We start from the raw sequence: 20,225 nt of genomic DNA, 5'->3' as shown, positions 1-20,225 counted from the left end.
GGTGGTGAGGAACGTGACTAAGGGTGGTATCGGGCAAGGGGTGCGAGGAGGCCTGGCCGGCCGTGGGGCGAGACGAGGGGTATGAAGCGGCCTGGGCTGTGGAGGAGCATCAGTCTCAGAGGCGTGGGAGGACCAGTACACTTTGCTGCAGGGTCTGACGGGGTTTGGCTCTGCGAGAAGATCGTTGAGGAGGAGATCCAGGTTTTGTGGGACAGAGAAAGGCCTTGGACGGTGTGTGCCACACGGAGGGAGGGTTGGCATCCCCACAGGGTGGGTGTAGCTGGTGTCACTGTCATGAAACTTGATGTCCACTGCTTGGTCTGTCACTTCCTGAGTCAGGGGCTAGGCACTACCCCGTGTTGCTCCGAACAGCAAGCTGCGCTCTTTGGCTTTATTGTGCTGGGCACAGTGTACAATTCACCCTGGAATCATCCTGGTAGCCATAAAATGCTTCTTAACACTGGTTGTGAATCGTGCTGTCTTGCCTTCTGCTTTCATCTGAGCCTACCGAAGTACTGCTTTACTTTACGTCTAGTGTAACTCTTGGGATCTCCTCATTTTTTCTCACCAGAGTAGGTGCATACTGTCAAAAAAAGCTGTAAAAATATACCTCCAGTTCTACAAGTAGGAAGCAATTTACGAGCACAGATTTTTCCAAATACTGATGGCTGTTGGATAAACAATTTTTCAGCGGTAAAATGGATAGAAGTAATACTCCTATGTGATAGGCCAGAAGGTTTCAGACTCTGCATGGCAACGGTTGCTTTGCTTTTTTGTGTAACTTTTACTTTCTTTGTCAGCAAATAGTGTTCCAAAGCCAATAACCCTGTTTAAAATATGATATTTAAGAATGATTGTATATCTTGCACAGCATATGGAGGGAGGATCCTTCAGGATTTCCTGGGGGAAAGTTTATGCAGTTAAAAAAGGAAGTTTATGTATATCTATCTAAGCCTTTTATACTAATTTTTTCCATTGTTTCCTAAACTTCATGTATTGTGTTTTCTGAAAAAAGCCAGTGTTCTTAAAATACTGGCTTGCTGAATCTGATTGCTATGTTGTGGTAATGTGTAATGTTTCCAGTATTCATGCAACTTACTGATTGAATTTGTTATTGATCTGTTTTATTTTTCCTGTTTAGTTGAAATTTGATAGTGGAGTATTACTGCTTAGCACACACAGACTAATCTGGAGGGATCAGAAGAATCATGTAAGTCCCACTTCTGTCTCTTTTATGTCATTCAGTTGTAAATTCTGTGATAAACAACAGGTAGCTTGCTATGAAAAGACTGCACACAAGAGAGATTTTTCTTTCTTATGTTTTGTCTTACAAGTTTAGTCCATTTTTTCACTCACAGTGGAAAGAAAATTATGTGCAAGGAATGTTCTCTCATCCAGTTCTGCTAAAATGATCATGTATAGATAAGGAGGAATGGGAATGAGTGATATAATTTTTTCTTTTCTATGGCACAAAAACAGAGGAGTAAAGACGCTGGTATCCTGCACTATAAACTGTTGGGTTTGAGACTGAAGTTGAATCTGCCAGACAAATCATGATGTGAGCTCCTCTCCCATGCTCCTTGTCTAGCAAGAGCTTTTCTTCCTCACTGTGTTTTCACATCCAAGTTTCCCTGTCTTCTGCTTCCACGTTATAGTTCCAGACAATGATATGATAATAGGATGTGCTTGGTGACAGTATTATTTTGCATGGGTCATCCTCCCAACTGCCTGCTCCTGTGCTGAACCATCTCTTCAATAAGCCAGAACATTTGTCTGTACCACTATGGAGAATTAACTTAGAGGTTAAGTGGCAGTGGCAGAACTACGGTATAATACTGCAGCTGAATGCTTTGTATCATCAAGTCACTGCCTGAGATTGCAGGCTAGAAATGGGTGAGAAAGACTGCAAACTCATACAAAGATCTAATCATAGACTGTGACAACGTTCACCGCTTTGCAGCTACAGTAAGTCCTCAGAACCAGGTTGGATTATTCTTTCTTTAGTTGCCATCTTTTAGAAATTTAGCTCTGGAAGCCAAAGTTTAGACAAAGCATGTGCAGATGACAACTTTTGAAAGGCCTGTTATATTCCACTGGACTAGTTTTTGCATAAGGATAGCTGAAGCACATCTCATGCCCAAAGGCCATTCCCTGCCAAATACCACATCCTTGTTCCAAAGCAGGGAGCTACTACGAGCCTTCTAAAGGCAGCGTCACCAGGATGTTCTTAATTTGGCAAATCAGTGTATTTTTTCCTTAGGGATTGTTTGCAGTATCAGCAGAACTATTTTTAGTACAAATTTTTCAAAATGTTTTGAGAGCTGGTCCCCAGGGTGGGGTTACTGGTAAAGAAGTCAGGGGTTGATTGTCCAGATCATGAGCTATTCTGTATAAATTAACATTTTTTGGCACTGTCAGCATGAGATAATAATTGTGCTAATCTGTCTGTGTGAATCACCTCTTATTTCTTCATCAGCATCTATTTTTGACAGGTGGGCATGTACTGCAGTGTGCACCACCTCTCATATTCTCACTTGGACGTTTTACTTGCTTGGACTAACATTAAGCATTATGGCTTCAGCAAGTCTAACAAAACTGTCCTCCATGTCCACATTTTCTCTTTCCCAGCAGTCTTGTTTGACTTCTTCCCCTGCTCATAGGCTACATAGAATCACAGAATGCTTTGGGTTGGAAGGGACCTTTAGAGGTCATCTAATCCAACTCCTCTGCAGTGAGCAGGAACATCCTCAACTAGATCAGGTTGCTCAGAGCCCCTTCCAACCTGACCTTGAATGTTTCCAGGGATGGGGCCTCTACCACTTCTCTGGGCAACCCGTTCCAGTTTTCACCACCTTCCTTGTAAAAAATTTCTTCCTTATATTCAATCTAAATCTACCCTCCCTTAGTTTAAAACCATTACTCCTTGTCCTGTCACAACCGGTCTTGCTAAAAAGATTGTCCCCATCTTTCTTACAGGCCCCTTTTACATGATTTCATTGTATCAAGGTCATTGAATTTGCTAAATCAGCAGAGGAGAAACTTGGAGAATAAGAAAAATAGTTTTATTTTAACAAATTAATTAAACTCAGCAAAGATTCTGACAGGAGAAGAGAGAGAAACATATGGCCAGGAAATAAGCAAAAATTACCCAGTTCTGATCTAGTACAGACCAATTCTGTCTCAGTGGAGCCAGGTTTGTTTTGTAATTTTAAATCCATGGTACACCAATAACTTTGTTAGTGTGATAAATTAAGCCAGTTCTTTCTCAGACTTTTAGGATTGACACATGAGGAGCACAAAGCCCTTTTATTTTCACAGTGAGTTGTTGGCTAAGCTCAGCTGTGATACAGCATCAGCCTTAGAAACCTTAGCTAGCTTACCTAGAATAAACTTGCAGAGAGAGTGCCCTTTTATTGTGTCAGCAAACATAGTAATAAATGGAGCACTTGTCATTAGGTTAATGTAGCAAACCTTTTTACAAAAACAGCTGTGTATTATAGCTGTTGTTACATACCATCTGCAGTTGAACAGTATAGAAAATACGGAGATTTCCAAAGGAAAAAAAATTCTTTTAAGTTTGTTACACAGCTAGATTTGTACAACATTTTAAATCATAAAAACATGCATAACGTGAGCATGAGACGTTAGTAAAAAAAATCCAAATAAACTCAGCATTTTTAACACATCTCTCTCTTTGTATCCCTTCCTCTTGCTTCTCTCACCAGGAAGGGGTAATTTTAAGTCCTTGTGCTTGCAATAAGTTCATGACTTTCTAGCTGCAAACTAAATGAATCAACCATTTTGACAGTGTACATGCAACAGTATAGTTGGACTCTCTTGTCATTTTCAGCTTCTGTTAAGAGTTTCTAGAACAGGAACGCATGTTTTATCCCAATGAGAGATTTGCTCATTAGAGTTTCTGCATGTATACTTCCCTAATCCCCACTTTAATGAGTATTTAATGAGTATTTAATTATTCCATGCAAAGAGGAACAGTTTTGGTAGTAGGGATTGTGAGAGTCCCATAACAGTGCTCATTGTAACTTGGTGCTAGGCACACCCTCATGGCAGATGGAATAGAGAGGCTGAAAGAGGAAATGTAACCTTTGTTTCCTGTATTCTGGTTGACTGTGTTGATCACCAAGCTATTGTGTGGAAGAGGATGTTCACCAAAGAATATTCATCAAAACAAGACCAGGCACCTAATTAGATGCTTTAAATTACTTGAGCAATTTCTGTCTCAAATGCATATAGAAAGAGTTTAGCCTGGGTAGATTAGTCTCCCACAGATGGATACACTGTCGTTTCTTGCTCTGCTTTATTTTGTCTAAACCACGCTCCAGTAAATATGTGTTGAGATGCATCAACTGCTGGATTAAGTCCTTGAGTGCGGGATAGATGGAGTAATTCCTTTTCCACTCAGAGAATAGTCTAGTTTTTCAGATGTTCAGCACTTAAAAGACTGGTGCTTTGGGGTAGTGTTTTAGCTCCAAAGTAGCATCAACAGAAAAATGTTAAGAACCTATGAGCATTGTGCACCTACAGTGACAAACTGCAGTAGTGTGGAAATTAGTGTTTAAATTTTGAACTTTGACACTAAATATCTGTTAAATGTGTGAGTCCTTCTATGAATCTAGCTTGAGGTCATAAGGTTAACATAAAGTTGACACATTGACACTTAAGTTTTTTTGATTACGTAGAACTCAGTTTGAACGAATAGATTGTTTCTGTTGTTACCATCTTATTTCACGTGGAGTGCCTCAGGCTGCACCTGTGGAAATCCATAAAATTGGCAAAGAGAACACTTGGTTTTAAAGAATGGTCAGGATATGGCTTTAATTTCACCTGTGTTTGTGTTGATTATTTCAGGAGTGCTGCATTGCTGTACCTTTGTCTCAGATTGTCTTTATTGAAGAGCAGGCAGCTGGGATAGGAAAAAGGTAAGGTGACAGTCATGGTCTTTTTTCACATGGGTAGTTAGCAAATGCATGTTATGCGAGGTACCCAAGACTATATATCAATTCATGGTAGGTTCCATCTGCAATCTAAGTTTCCAGATTGACAGCCACAAGGATCTGCCTTCCTCACTTGAGATCAAATGTGTTAGAGAGTCATGACAAAGCAGTGTTTGATGTAGTTTGTTAAATAACTGCCTTGAAATGACTAAACAAGCATGTGATCTAGCTTGCTATTTTCGTTTGGTTAGTCATAAATTACAACAGTGATTTTGCTGGATCTAAATTTGAAAGCTAATTTTACTCTTTTGTGCCACAGAACCGGTTGGGGATAGAAACTCTGCCAGATCCTGTATTACATAACTTTTCATGGCCATATGATTGATTTTGAGCTTGGAAAAGCTAGAGATGGTTAGTTTCATGAGAAAAAGAGAGAAAATACTAACTGGAGAAATACACATGCAGTTGACATCTGCTTGTAGCCTACAGTCAGATGGGTAAGGTAGTATGCTGGGGGTATCCAGAAGAAATCAGGTAATTCACTAATGCTGGAGAAGTCAAGTAAACAAAGACCGATGAAAAAAAAATCAGTAAAGTGAAATGGGAATGGTGGACTCACAGTCCTGCTGTGACAGCAGTCTGTTATGTTCCTAAAATAATGCTATCTCAAGGTTTGTTTTGGTGATAGGTGTCATTTTAGACTGTTATTTCCATACACATTACCTTTGAATGTTGATTTTGGACAAATTCACATACAATTTTCACAAGTGACATATACAAGTGGGATAGATTAAACATAATATTGAGACCTTTTGTTTTCCTGCGACAAAGATAGTGTATTTTGGCAGTAGCTATTGCAAGTCAAAAGCCAAATCAAATTACTATTTGACAATTAGTTTTTATCTCAGCTGGATGATTTTTCATAAATTATTGCTCAAAATGTTAACATTTGTTGTTAATTTCTTAAGAATTGATGGTGGGTACATTTTAAATTTGTGAGATGTTGCTGTTTTAGAGGTTATAGTAATTTTTATGTAAGATCTGCTATAATATTATTGAGTCAAAATACTGTTGTATTGATGCACAAACATAAAGCATTGTTTGATGTACTTTAGCTCTTATGTGAGATAAAAATACAGGTTTTGATTAAATGGTTAACTTTGTAGAAAAATTTGTTTTAGATATTACAGAAAACTGCTTCTTCTCTTTTTCTTTAACTTTTTCTTAGTGCCAAAATAGTAGTTCATCTTCATCCTGCTCCTTCAAACAAAGAGCCTGGTCCATTCCAAAACAGCAAATATTCCTACATCAAACTTTCTTTCAAAGAACATGGACAGATTGAGGTAAGCTTCGTACCATGCAAGCCCAGCTCATCAAGTCTTTGGACATGCCTTTCTCTTCTTGTTGTGTTGGTGATAATTTTCCATGATCTTTCCATGTTTACTTTTGAGGTGGGGCTTTTTCAATATATCCTTGTGAAGAGAAACATCATGAGGCTTCAGGGTTCTATACTTTGATTAAATAATGCAAACAGAGTTCCAAAAATGTCAGAAGGTGTTATTAGGCTTTGTCCCTCTTTTAGTCGTTTTAATATAATCTCAATACTTAGGTTTTTTTAATTTTTAAATTGAACACAGAATTTTCCAAAATGACATCTCTGAAACCCGTTAGATGTTTAACAGAGTAAAAGATGCTTCTTTGTGGCTCACCCTCTTCTGAAAAGGAGTCAAGCAACTTATTCCTAATCATCTCGCTGATTTTATTGCTGAACACTTTTTATTGCCTCAGAGCTTTGTTTCGTTTTATGGTTTATAAATCTTTATATTTTTACTTAAACCAAAACTCAAAGGCTTTGAGCATTCTAATAAAAAATGTAATATGTTTTTAAAAGAAGGCTTATCCTGTAAAACAAAGACATCGCACTCCATAAAGAAGTTTCACAGTATAAGATCCTCACTTCAAGAGACTGAGAACTTTAACTTTGAAATATGAAAAAAGCCATACCTCTTCGCTGCAGAAAATCAGCTTTTCAACTTGAATTAGTTATAAATATCTTACAAATGCATGTGCTTGATCAGACTCACTTTCATTTCTTTGTGAGCAGTTTTCAGCTTAGGACACGTGTGTATTGATTCCTGGTTATAACTGTGTAGGTGTTTTGCCTAATCGTGATCTTACTTATTTTAACGTTAATGTTTGTGTCTGAGAATCAAACTTGCTATGCTTACTGGTTACCTAGCATATCAGTTACAGTTCATATCTTTTCTTTATGACTTTAGAATGGTTTCCTGTGAACTTTGCACGACCATAAGAATGGAATAGATTTTCCTTCTGGATTTTGGTCAGTGGGATACAGTTACTGATAACTAACTAATACCACCTTCTGGTATTAGCAATAAACAAATAAGTGTAATTGATCTATGTGATTGTCTTTATACTGTTGAGTTAACAGTTCCATAGTAATTGGATTGATCAAGTTTCCTTCCTTTTAAAAGCATGCCTTTGAGCAAACCTTGACATTTTTAACTTCAGCATGTTTTGGAACATTTTGAATATCTGAAAAAAAACCCAACCATTTTGTAATAGAAGTACTCATGCAAGTTTAACTAGTGACTACACGGCTTCTCCTCTAATATGTATAGTTTTGAAGGCTGGACATTGAGAATTTCCAGATAATGGATGTTGTACCATGGATGTGTAGGTGTTATCAGGCTTTGTCTTGTAGTGAAGTTTGTTTCATTTACCACCAAGATGCTAAACATACCCAGAAGTGCTCTGCGTGGTTTATGAAACATGTATTGCCACTCTTTAATGTTTGCAGTTCTATAGACGGTTATCAGAAGAAATCACACAAAGGCGGTGGGAGAACATGCCTACTGGTCAGACCATTCCAGCTAACAAGGATCCACAGGTATGTGCAGAGCTTCTGATATCCTTCAGTATGTCACATGTCACTTAGTTTCGCTTAAGTGCAGAATCTGTATATCATCTTTTGTTCCAATTCTTGCTGCCCCCATATACTGCCCCAGCATGCCTCTCTAACCATCACTGTGGGCACATGTAGAAATTCAGCTTTACTGCACCTGTTTCTTTACTGGCATAAGATAGTTTCTTCTTTGCAGTTTTCACCTGATAGAGAACACTGTGGTCTCTCTTCCTTGAGTGTGTTTAGATTTGAATAGTTGATAATGAGCTCCATTTTTTTATCAAGTCAGACACACATGTGCACATATAAAATTATGCAAATATTTGCATATAATTTTGTTCAGCATGAGAGATCTAATGAAGCTGAAGGATTTTTGGTCTTAATCATGGTTTCTGGGGGTTTTTTATTTTTTTGTGTCTGGAAGTCAAATATATAACATAACTTTTATATAACTGTTTGGAATCTATATATGTTTGATTTAAATGTATATAGCAAATGGACAGTTATGGGGAATCTCTTTATCTTATGTTAGATTGCTGCCTTTCCCTGCATGCTTCTAAGCTGTAAACTCTGATAAACATGTGGCTGTTTCTGTATATGAACGTGTTAAATATATGAATATATTGAACATAAAATACTACAAATGAAATGGGTTGTTTTAAACATTGTTCAATGTCAAATCACGTATGTCCGCCTTTGTAAATGTAGTACCTATAAGCATAGTTGCATTTGATGGACTAATGAGGAAGCCTGTACCCTGCATCAAGATCACTTAATGAAAATGTGTTACCTCTGTTCTTATTCTTAAGTCACAGCAAATCATTAACACCAGTGTTAAGCTTTGCAGTCATAGATTTGAGGGTTGGCATCACTGCCACAGAAGTACCAGCCCTTCTAAAACACATTTGTCATCAAACAAAAGATTCACCATTGCCTTCATACTGATACTTCTCAGCAAAGTAAATTAGACTGCACTTAACACTCTGTTTCTGTGACTGTTTCTTCAGGCTAGATTTCTTGAGGTGGTCATATTTAGATACACTCATGTGTTTCCACAGCTCTAGTACAGATGTTCATATGGACTTGGCAGTCTTTAGTTTAGATGAGCTGGAATGCTCAGTCTGGATCAGGCTATTAAGCATCTTCATATTATTAGCTTCAATCTAATAATCTTATTATCTGAGTATTACAGCAGACTTATACATGCTTTACACTTAGTTTTAAACCACTGTCAAAAAATAAACAATACTTTTGAGAAACATATGAAATATTGTATGCATGATATCAGCTCTTTGGGGAAACATTTCCTGTGTTCCAATGCAAGGTTTTTCATGGAGGGAGGGGGGTGAGAAAGCTTAGCATTTCCTATTTTGATTCATTTCATTATTTTCTTTTGCAGGCAGGAAGAATAAGGGCTGTAGGAATTGTAGGGATCGAAAGGAAATTAGAGGAAAAAAGAAAAGAGACTGACAAAAACATTTCTGAGGTAAATGCTACTGGAGTTTCAAGGTCAACTGCCTGAACCATTTACATTCATTCACACTTTCCTTTAAGCACTGCTGAGAATATTTATTGTTTTTGTTGAGAAGTCTGAATTAAGAGTGTATAATTTACAGTTATTTACTTTGTTTAATTGGCTTTTCAATATATGTAAAGGTACTTCATTTAAACAGTTCCTTTCAAGAAGGTTGTTCTTTGAAACTAATGGTGTGTATTTATAAAATTAATTATGGTAGAATTAGAAATCTGAATTCAGAGACTTTTCATCGGGATATGCAGAACACAAAGGCATCTGTAGAAAGAGACTATTATAAGTTTGGGGTTTTTTTCTTCCCTTTTTAACAGCTAATTTTCAATTGAAAATTTAATATATATTAAAAAGAATATGCTGATCCAAGTGTCAGCACATAACTCTGGTGAAATTAGGCTTTCATCTTGTAAATACTCAGTTTTAAAAAGTTAGGTTTAGGATTATAATTAGAGCAAAATGTTCTGCAGTCCAGGCATCAGCAAGATGTTAACAAGTATCTGTGTGAAATACCTGGACTAGATGGCAACCACCCTTTTGCCCAGAAACAGCACAGTACTTGAATTTCACATGCCAATATTGATGGACAACAGAGGCAATTAATTTATTCATATATGCCTAGGAGCAATATCCTCAAAAATAGTCTGGTGCTGTCATAGTAGTACAGATTAATACAGAATTACTCATAAACTACACGTAACGGATTCGTTCTTGTGGCACAGCTTTACGGGATTCAGTGTGCCACAATGAAAAAGGCATTCACCGCTCTGATACATAAGAACATGACAGTACCTTTGAGGGCCACATGCTGTTTCAGATACTGCTAGCATTAAACTTTTTCTTTTCTGTTTACGAATAATGCAATGAATGAAGTTCTATGTGTAGTTCAAAAGATATTGTGGTTACATGTGTGTGTATGTAGTTCAAAAGGTATTGTTGGGCTAATTTTTCCTTCAGTAGCTTTGTTGGAGAGTAAAAAAAAAAATCCATTTGTACATGTTGTATGGACAGAGGAAAACCATGACTTGTAAAATCCTGCCTTCCTCCAGCTTTAAATGTTATAAATGACTTAATTTAAAAAATGGTGCCCTGGCTTCCAGGAAAAGTCTTCCTGCATCTGCTGTTCACTGCTGATAAGAATCCAGTTCTTTAGCCTTTTGTTTATCTGAGGAAGTTCCTGTTAGGTGTGTGCACATTCCCCTTTGTTTCCAGGCCTGCCCTCAGTGAGTCAGGCAGAGAAGGAGTTAGACACAGCACGCTGTTTATTTAGTTACATCAAGGGTTCTTTTGATGAATTATGTTTTCATGCAAGTTACAGAGATTAGAAATAAGCTGGGAAGAGCCTTGTTAGAAAACTTTTTGTTGATATCGTATGCAAGTACAGTAGGAGGACTTTGATTTACACTAGAGATTGGGAAATCTATTGTACATGATTGAATTTGGTAGATTAGGAAGTAAGAAGAAATATTCCAAAGAGAAGCTTTTGTTCTGATAGTGGTAGATTATTGTTGAAATATATGGTGGTATATTTTGTTTTCTCCTCTTGGACCCAGCTTTGTTTCAGTTTGTTTTGAATACCTGACTAAGGTACTAAGTGCTAAGAGGCTAGGTTTATCTAGTCAGTGGAGAGACACTGGCACCATCAGGATGGTGGCGTCTCTCCATTTTTCATCATTCAGATGCAAAGCAAATCCTGTCCCTTCCTGGAAGCATTACTTTTCTTTGCATGTAGAATCTCAGACCAGTAAGGTTCTAAGTAAGGTGCTTAAATGTGGATGAGAACAATTGGTTCTTCCTGCACAAATTCTACTAAAACGTGTCTTTCTAGTGGGGGATTAGTCAGAATGAGCACATAGAAGCATCACATAGAAGTAATGGCTAGAAGCTCTAGGCAAGAGGTATCTCTGGTCACTTGACATACTCTGACTGGACAACTGTCTTTGCTTGTGGCTGGAGATGTTGAATGCTGCTGTCAGGCAAGCTTTAGCTGAAAAGGTTCGGGAATATTTCTCACAGCAGTTGTTCAAAAAAGGTTGTTTGAAAAGGTCGACCACCTGGACATGCTGGCATATACTTGAGAGGAGCGGGTGAGAAGGCTGAATGTGTGTTGCTGAGGATGAGAGAAAGGAGAGTTGCTTTTTAATATAGCTGCTAAATATTTTTCTTCCCCCGTGATTTTTTTATGCTAGTTGGTTATCATCATTAAAACTTCTGAATTTCAATATACCCGCAGCTTTTTTTAAAGTATGTTTTATTTAAGCCTAAAAATGCCCTTTGTGTGGTGGTGTAGAATTGCTGTATTTGAGACCGTTGCAGTTTACTAAGCTTAATAGGCTTGATATAATTGTCATCCTATGATGGATGTCCACTTCATTACATATTTTTTGCGGAAACAAGATGATGATCTTTTTTCTTAGATTAGAAAAAAATTGAATTTGTTTTTCCATTGCTCTAACAGGTATTTTGGTTTTTAGGTCCAAGAACTAGAATTTGCAGAGGATGCTTTTTATCTAGTTTTTATCTTAGTTTATTTAAATCTGATCATTTGTCTTGTGGACCTTATTTCATTCATTTTTTAACTGCTTTTTTTTGTTTACTATGGTAGCACCACAGTTCCTAACTATCGGTACTTAAATGAAGAGAACTTGGCACACATTTTCGGAGGTTTTCTCTCTTCAGTTAAGCATACATGTGAAAGCATATACCCTCTTTCTTACTTATTCTAAATGACTTTCTTACTACCTTAGTAACATCTACTGATTAAAAGTAAAATTGCCTTGTCCGAAGTAATTCTGTAGCTTTACAGCTGGCTTGCTGTTGGCCAGAAACAATAATGCTCCTTGAGTGAGGGTTAACTGTTGAAAGAAAATCTACCATCACTTACCGGGAAGCTTTCCCCCAATTTTTGGGAGAGCATAATAAACTTGTACAGTTTAATCTTTTCTAGGCCTCAGTATCTCATTGTTCCTTCCTAACATAGGGATTTCATAAGTCCTATTGAACTAGTGTTCAGGTACTAGAAAAGTATGTGATTGTTTGGTTGTTTTCTTCATTCTTTGTTGTTTATGGATTGTATAATTTTGATTTTAAGACCTGATATAAAACATATATCAACCAATTCTATATAGTATCTCACATTGTAACATATTAATCTAAAGGGATGACAGCTCTTATGAGAATAGCTTGGATAGGGGAACAGTGGCAGCTCACTATCCGTGAAGCTGAATGCTATAATTATACTGATCTGCAGTGTCTGCTTTTCATTTCAGGCTTTTGAGGACCTTAGCAAACTAATGGAGAAGGTATGGCATGTGTCACTTATCCAAGCAGACTTATGCTTGTTTTCTCAGTTTTAAGCATGTTTTCTCAGTTGAGCTGAACTATGTGTCTTTCTTGATAGGCTAAGGAAATGGTGGAGTTATCCAAGTCAATAGCTCATAAGATTAAAGAAAAACAAGGTGACATCACTGAGGATGAGGTAAATGAATTTTGTTTTTAAAGTCAATAGAAGTGTTCCTACGCAAAGCAAAAAGCTATCCCTTTAATACATGTAATGTTAATAAAGAACACTTCATGGTTGGTTTTTTGGTTAAACCCCCCAAAAATCATAAAGTAAAAGTGACTGTTCTATGTAAAGTAAAAGTGACTTACTTGTGTGATATTATCTTTTCTTTCGACCCTTTCTTAAAAGCAAAGATTTTACCACTGTTGTGTGGTAATTTTGCTAGTAATTTACTTCAGTGGTAGTAAACTGAATGGCTTTATTCACCAAAACTGTCTTATAGTGATACAATCAAAGACTTTTTTAAAACCAGAATAATTCCCTAGCTGATGTAGTAATTTATTTGTTTTTTATAGACTATTAGGTTCAAGTCCTATCTACTGAGTATGGGTATAGCTAATCCAGTTACCAGGGAAACATATGGATCTGGTACGCATTACCACATGCAACTGGCAAAGCAACTAGCTGGAATACTGCAGACACCGTTGGAGGTAAAGGACTTCATTTTGCGCCAGCATTTTCCGTATGTTGCTAACTTTTAATGTAAATGTGTTTTGGCTGAAGTACTAAGCATCTTTTTTAAAGTCAGATTTAGCGACACAGCCTCATGTTCAGCATTTATAGAAGGTGTATCTATCCTCTTTCTGAATAGGAAAGTTTAAATCCAAGTAAGAATTTTTCTTTGGGGCAATGGCATCTCAACTTCTAATTTGCGAAATATCAGTGGTACTTAGGTACTTACATACTAGCAGCCTTTTTTCTATTTGAACAGCCTTGTGTTCATACCTTATTGCAGAATATTACTTTTTTTAAAGAGTGAAACAACACTGACTTTGAAAATACAAGTGGTCAGTCTTTGCTTAAAAAGTATGTATTTTGAAAATGTAGTACAGAGTTATTACATAGATTACCGTTAGTAGTATCTCATATTTTAATTTAACTGAAGCTATTAGAGAATTCAGGGTTCTCACCAAAAAGTTAGGTTTCATGTTGGAACTTATAAGGCTGTGTGTCTGCTGAAAAGCATACATACTACAGTATTTTTGTGAAAGCCATGTGCTGCCTGCCATGATCAGAATGGAAAACTGAGCATGTCTGAAAAGTAAAAATGGTAAATTGATTGATAGATTTAATATATTGAAATTCCTTGTTCCTGTGATTTATTCTCTACTTTAAAATCAAAGTAATTCACAGGTTTTGGCTGTAGTATTGGTGTTTTGTATTTTTAAATGACTAGAGAACAATATAATCTAGCAATTTGCCTCTCATGCTAGAAATATGTGGTATTGCCTGGGTAGTATTTTTCAGTCTCCTCTGTTTTATCTGTTTAATCAGTCAAATGCAAGCTGAGATACTGTGTTTACTAGATTAATGCTGTTTCTCTTACCAGTCTTATGCTTAACACAGGAGCGAGGAGGGATAATGTCACTTACAGAAGTGTACTGTCTGGTAAATCGTGCACGAGGATTAGAGGTGAGAAAATGGTTTAATTAAATATTTTATCAAATGTACCTTAGTGATAAGGTAATTAAGGAAAAAGGGTAAAAATGTTCCCTACCAATTGGTCACTCTACCTGTCTAACAGCATGAAGTGACCATCCCTTTATTAAAATTAGGGGTTTTAAACTTTTTTCTTCCTCCTTCTTCCATGTAATGTTTATGTATCCTCTATAAGTTGTCATAATGTGTGCTGCTTTTTAAAATACCATATAAAAAGGAAAATCCATTCTTATCTGGAAAGAAAACTGAAAGGACAGAAAAATACAAGAGTGGTGTGTTTTTTACATATCACATCAATTCTTTCTGTAAAGAAAGGGCGAGAAGGATTATTATAGAACACATAGTAAGGAAACAGAAAGGAGCATAGAAGCCAAGAAAACAGACTGGACAATAGAAAAGAATAAAATTAACAATATTCTGTAGCCTGGTGAATTTTATAGCTGTGGTTATTAAAACTGTTTTGGTGTTATGCTGTATACTTGAAATGCAAGCTGTGAATAAATATGTTTTACTGTTTTAATAGTTGCTCTCACCAGAAGATTTAGTAAATGCTTGTAAGATGCTGGAGTCACTGAAATTACCACTAAGGTAAGAGCTTTACAGAAGTATTTATAAAACATGGCACTGGCGAGTCAGACCGTGATGCTTGGATGATTTAATATTTTACCTGTGGTAGATTTTTTTGCTTTTTTTTAAAAAAACAAAGTAACCTTTTGCTTAAAGGTTGTTGCTGTATGTACCAACATTCACTCTACATTAGAATACGGAATTTTAAACATGGTTCCCTTTTCTAGGAAGACAGTATTCTTTTTGCTTCCAATGGAGTTCTTTCAGACTGGGAAACATGTTTAACTAAGCCCAGACGTATGCTCGGCTCTTTTCAGTCTCTTCAGATTTTGATGATGTTTTTAATGTTAAGGTCATTTTACAGAGCTTTTTTTTTCACTTTTGTAACGTGGTTATAGGTGTGGATGCATTAGAAATATGACTACATGTGATGTGTACAGGGTTTTTAGTTACTTCGACTCTCTCTTTTGATTTTAGGCTTCGGATATTCGACAGTGGTGTGATGGTGATTGAACTCCAGTCTCATAACGAAGAGGAAATGGTAGCTTCTGCTTTAGAGACAGTAAGTGTACTTAATTTCATTCAGTGTTCTGACCATGCTGGAGAAATTCGAACACACTAGATATAAAAACTTGAGGTATAGGATTTCCTTTTGTGGTGTTGAAATATGAAATATTCCACTTCCAAGTCTTCTAGCAGTAATATTTAAATGACATTTTTCATCTTCAAAGTGCTATGCAGGCAATAATCTTAGTCACTGCTTTCTCCTAAAGAAATAAATCACTTCTCCATCTCTTTTCAAACTTCATTAACCTTCAACTGTCCTCTAGATCTTTTGCACTGTAGGATCAAATTCATGGCATGTAATAAGCACTTAATTTATCAGAAGTGGACTTCAGGCACTGAACACAATGTGCTTGAAGGCAGTGAAATTCGCTATTAAACGCTGATATAGGCAGTTACTTGGTTTGGGTTTATTTCATAAAATAGCACATTGTATGTGTAACATCTTGTACTGAGTTTGCTGCTGTGAAGAGTGCTCAGTTGGAGAGTAGTGTATATAGAATTAAGGAAAAGAAAAGTAGTTAAAATTGCTCAGTGTGGTAAACCTTCGTGATCTTGCTACCTCTGGACTCTTTGAAGTCCTGCTGTCCCATTATTTTGATGAATTTTCCTGTGTGTTTTTCAGTGAGATGTAATTTTTGTTTCTCATAAAGTTGAGGAAAGGCTGATTCAGTGTATCCAAAGTTAAACATACAGGTCAAAGAGGACTTTGACTTGGTCAGTCAAGAAAAAGTAGAGCGATCACAGACACCTTCTCACTTGATACATAAGGTAGACTCTTCAGTGCATTTTGCATGATTGTTTCCGTATAGCTTTCTTTCATCAGAAAGAGTTGCAGAAAAGAAAAATGTATTTAGCTATCTAAAAGATTCCATCCTAAGTTATCAAAACTAAAATGTTTAAATCTTTCAATATGTTAATCCTTTCAGTTTATTTTCTTCTATTTACAGAAAAAATACCTACTCCATTTTAGGGATTTTTTTTCTGGTTATTTTTGGTTTCCAGTTAATTTGTTGCCTTCAGTAAGAGTGCTTATCTCTTTGAAAGGAAAAACCTTTTCTTGATAACAAATGAGGTCACCTGCAAAAAGCAACAGATGGTGGATTTGTTACTGAAGTGCCTTTTTTCTTTTAATTTTCGTAATATGAGACTTTGACTCCATAGAAAAATGTAAGGGAGAGGCTTTGAACGAGGAAGGCTAGCCCATAGGGAAAAGGAAGATGAGATCAAACTTATGGCCAAAAGCACCCTGTACTTAATGCATAATGTACAGTAATGTGAAACTTTTGAGAAGTGAAGGGAGGTCACAGGGTTTCAGACAGGAGAGAGCTGTGGTGAAGACAGGAAGTGGCACGGAAGTCAAAGGAACCCAAAGTCACCCTTAATGAGAATGGTGGTTTCAGAAGGAAAGATAGATAATCACCCCATGCATATTAGATTGTATAGCTGACTTCTGTTACTCAGTTTTTATCACTTGGCTTCATAAAATCTAAAGTTAGGACTAATCCGAGTTTCTGTAAAAAGGCAACTGCTGAGAATGCCGCACAATAGACCCCTCCCCACCCAGTTATGTGGGAAGCAGGAAATGGCAACTACATCTGGATTTACAAGTTTGCTTGAATCTGTGAAGCAACAGAGAAATGGAAGAATTATTAATTTGTTGGGTAGCAAAACATGTTTATCTGGGAAACTCAGTACAGTAGTAAGTCTAGACTTCATATCTAACATTTTAAGCATCTACATGTCCAACCTGTGTGAGAAGGTTTCATTTTAGCATCTATTAACTAGTGTGGTAGAGAGAATGGGGCCAAAGTTTTGAGTCCCAAGACTGAACCTATATCTGTTGTGTCAATTGAGTGTGATGGTGGCTTTTACTGATTGCTCTAGTATGCCGTAATGCAGGGTGGAGTACTTAGGTTTGGGGATTTTTTTAATAGACAGTGGGGATACTTTAAATCCCATTAAATTCTCCACATCCATCTGAGATGACTTAAATTTCTAAATCGGTGATCTGCCCTGAACAGGTCTTTTATTTCCTCATTTAGGCTTCACTGTTTGCAGAATCACTTGGTATAGTCAGGCTGTGTAAACAGTGATTGTGACAGCATACTGCTGTCTGAGCTATTCTGATTTTTCCACTCATTTTGTGCCAAGGCATCTTCTAAAAGAATCTGAAGGAAAAGGTATCATGTGATTTCTTTCTTTTTTTTTTTAAGGATTTAACTCTTCTCTACATTCCTTTTTTATACTTGGCAATTTTCCCAGGACATAGAAGAGGTATTTTTAAGGGGAGATACTCATAATTATTTGTACTTTTTAACAATGCAAACAAACTAGTTGTCTTCCCAAAGGATTTGCTACCAATTTATCATTTCACATGTCTAGACCTGATTCAGTAGTTGAGAGAACTTAATTGTGCTTTTAATGCTATAGTTTGTTTATTTGTGTGTTTGTTTTTTTGACAGGTATCTGAAAAGGGTTCTCTCACAGCTGATGAGTTTGCTAAACTAGTGGGGATGTCTGTTCTCTTAGCCAAAGAAAGGTAATTAATAATTGCTGTGTTTGATACCTTTGTTACTGTGTTGTCCACAAGTAATACAGCACGTCTTCTTTTGCTTTCTCTAGGCTGCTCCTTGCTGAAAAGATGGGCCATCTTTGCAGAGATGATTCAGTGGAAGGCTTGAGATTCTACCCAAATTTATTTCTGACACAAAGTTAATGTGGGTTGTGTACATTTTGTTATCTAACAGTTGAACCAGAGAGCAGAGGGCAGAACCCTTCCAACAACTGACTTTAAAATTTTTATTTTGATAGTCAACTGCAACAATGATGAAGATTGCAAAGCTTTACAGTTCTCAGGTATTTCAAGTGCTGAATCCTCTTATGTGGAACTGAAAGGAAATAGGAATCACCAAGTCAGAAGCATGTTAATAGTCTCAAGCCAGCTAGCTCACGTTTCAAGCTTTATTTGATGTACTCTGTAGTTTCTCATTTCTAGAGAAGTCAGATGAAGATTCCACACCAGTGAAAGTGGAGAGAATATCCCTGCAGTCTGCCATGAGGGTCGGCACCCAGCAGACAGGTTGCTGCATACTCCAATTTCAGTTTGTTTATGTCTAGAGCAACAAAGCAGACAGATGTATCCGTAGCGATAAGAAAAGTGACTTTGGTGTTTACTGAGGTTTAAGAGACAAACCAGTGTAGAATAACCCCTTCTCCCGGAAGTGATGAACGGTTTTCTAAGAGAGGATCTTGGGGTTCTTGTACTTTGAGAGAGAAAGAACCTGCTGCAGGAGAGATTAACGTATGTTATGTGAATCTAGAAAACACGGTGTTAGTATTGTCATGTCTATGCTAATGTCTCAGAGAGAAGCATTGTTAGCACAGGCTTCCTCCCTTCTCTTTCCTTGCCGTCTTCCTTCCTGTATCATTGTGTTGCACTTTGGGTGCCCTTTCTATGTCCTCTCTTTACTTAGCAGAGTGGAGTAAGTTTCCTGTCACTCTACCGGACTCTGTGCTTTAATGTGCTTGGTTTTTGTCTTGTACTTCTAATGAAAAATCCTTTGTTTGTTTCATCAAGCCTATTACCTGTTTTGGAGAGACAGTTCATTTGCTTGTATCTCAATATTGAAGGGAGGAAGGGGACTATCACCCTGTGTTTCATAGTCACGAGGTATCATATTGTTATTCCTCACTCTCTGTTCACACTGAATGCAATTTGATAGTCTCAGTTTTCGTAACTCCAGTGGAGTTGTTACCTTACTTGAAGATCTGTTGTCATGGTAGTAACAGTAGGTGGATGTTTACGATCCACGTCACTTAAATTTTTGGCGTTTTGAAATGACTAGTTTTAATAAATAACAATATTCATTCAAGGTATGGGCAAGGAGAACATATAGGTAACTGCATTGTGTTTGTAATGGCCAAATCAGCATTACAAATAAGGAGAAAAAAGGCTTTTAAGAGCCTGAAAATATTTTCAGGATTATTTCAGTGTTACTATAGCTTAGACAAGGGTTAAGATCCTGCCAATAAGGAGTTCAGTGCAGAGATCCCTATAGTGACGATGCTTTTGGTTCATAGGATGCTCATTTAGATCCAGGAAATTGTGTCCTGTTATCCTTGTCACAAGCAAGCTTTTATGCAGTGCTCTCTTTAGGGCAGTTTTCCTCTGTTTCATGAAGATGCTGAAACTAATGTGTTTGACACAGCTGAAGGAACCAATTCCACACTATTTCTACTGTGTTAACCATGTAGTATCATCTCTTCGGGAGCCTTATGGCTTGCTGCTTTTCTTCATCCTCCCCACAACAGAGATCTACACGAGGTACGGCAAGCATGATGCATCTGAGGAGGCACTGAAAAGTGAGAAATTCAGAAGCAGAAAGCTGGTTTGTGGCAGCTGTTTCTTGATACCCAAAACACTCAAAACTGTCAAGGGAGACCAGTAGTTTATGGGCCTGAACCTCTCCCCACGAGGGGGCGTGTCTTCTGCAGGAAGAACAAAACCAGAAAGGAAATGCCAAGTGTAAACTCCCAGCCTTTGTTGCTCCAACCCTGAGCATTTAATTATCTTCATTAAGCAATAACAATACAGCCTATTGTTATATATATTGTTATATATATAACCTAATATATGGTACCTTCTTGAGCTTTTGTTTCCCCAGTTTTTCTTGACTTTTT

The 20,225-nt window shown here is 37.1% G+C and overlaps 1 protein-coding gene across 1 annotated transcript; it reads left to right on the top strand.

The window, feature by feature from the left end:
• The first annotated feature begins 81 nt into the window (after positions 1–81).
• Positions 82–18,744, top strand: VPS36 (vacuolar protein sorting 36 homolog (S. cerevisiae)). The gene is made up of 14 exons (XM_010179136.1): positions 82–231; positions 1,142–1,210; positions 4,870–4,940; positions 6,184–6,298; positions 7,777–7,866; positions 9,281–9,367; positions 12,679–12,711; positions 12,810–12,887; positions 13,268–13,402; positions 14,319–14,384; positions 14,935–14,999; positions 15,456–15,540; positions 18,008–18,084; positions 18,168–18,744. The coding sequence occupies exons 1-14, from the start codon at positions 82–84 to the stop codon at positions 18,259–18,261; spliced, it is 1,215 nt and encodes a 404-aa protein (XP_010177438.1). The 3' UTR covers positions 18,262–18,744.
• The last annotated feature ends 1,481 nt before the right edge of the window (positions 18,745–20,225 follow it).

The sequence above is a fragment of the Mesitornis unicolor genome, unplaced genomic scaffold (assembly GCF_000695765.1).
Source record: "Mesitornis unicolor isolate BGI_N332 unplaced genomic scaffold, ASM69576v1 scaffold19982, whole genome shotgun sequence".
NCBI lineage: Eukaryota > Metazoa > Chordata > Aves > Mesitornithiformes > Mesitornithidae > Mesitornis > Mesitornis unicolor.
The sequence above is the reverse complement of the archived record's forward strand: the minus strand, read 5'-3'. Positions and strand labels throughout refer to the sequence as shown.

What these genes read in the sequence shown, in the direction of transcription:
- VPS36 (XM_010179136.1), top strand. Translation starts at nt 82, where the DNA reads ATGAAGCGGCCTGGGCTGTGGAGGAGCATCAGTCTCAGAGGCGTGGGA. An exon ending in TTAGCAAACTAATGGAGAAG is followed by an intron (nt 12,712 to 12,809) that starts GTATGGCATGTG and finishes CTTTCTTGATAG; the next exon opens with GCTAAGGAAATGGTGGAGTT. An exon ending in ATCGTGCACGAGGATTAGAG is followed by an intron (nt 14,385 to 14,934) that starts GTGAGAAAATGG and finishes CTGTTTTAATAG; the next exon opens with TTGCTCTCACCAGAAGATTT.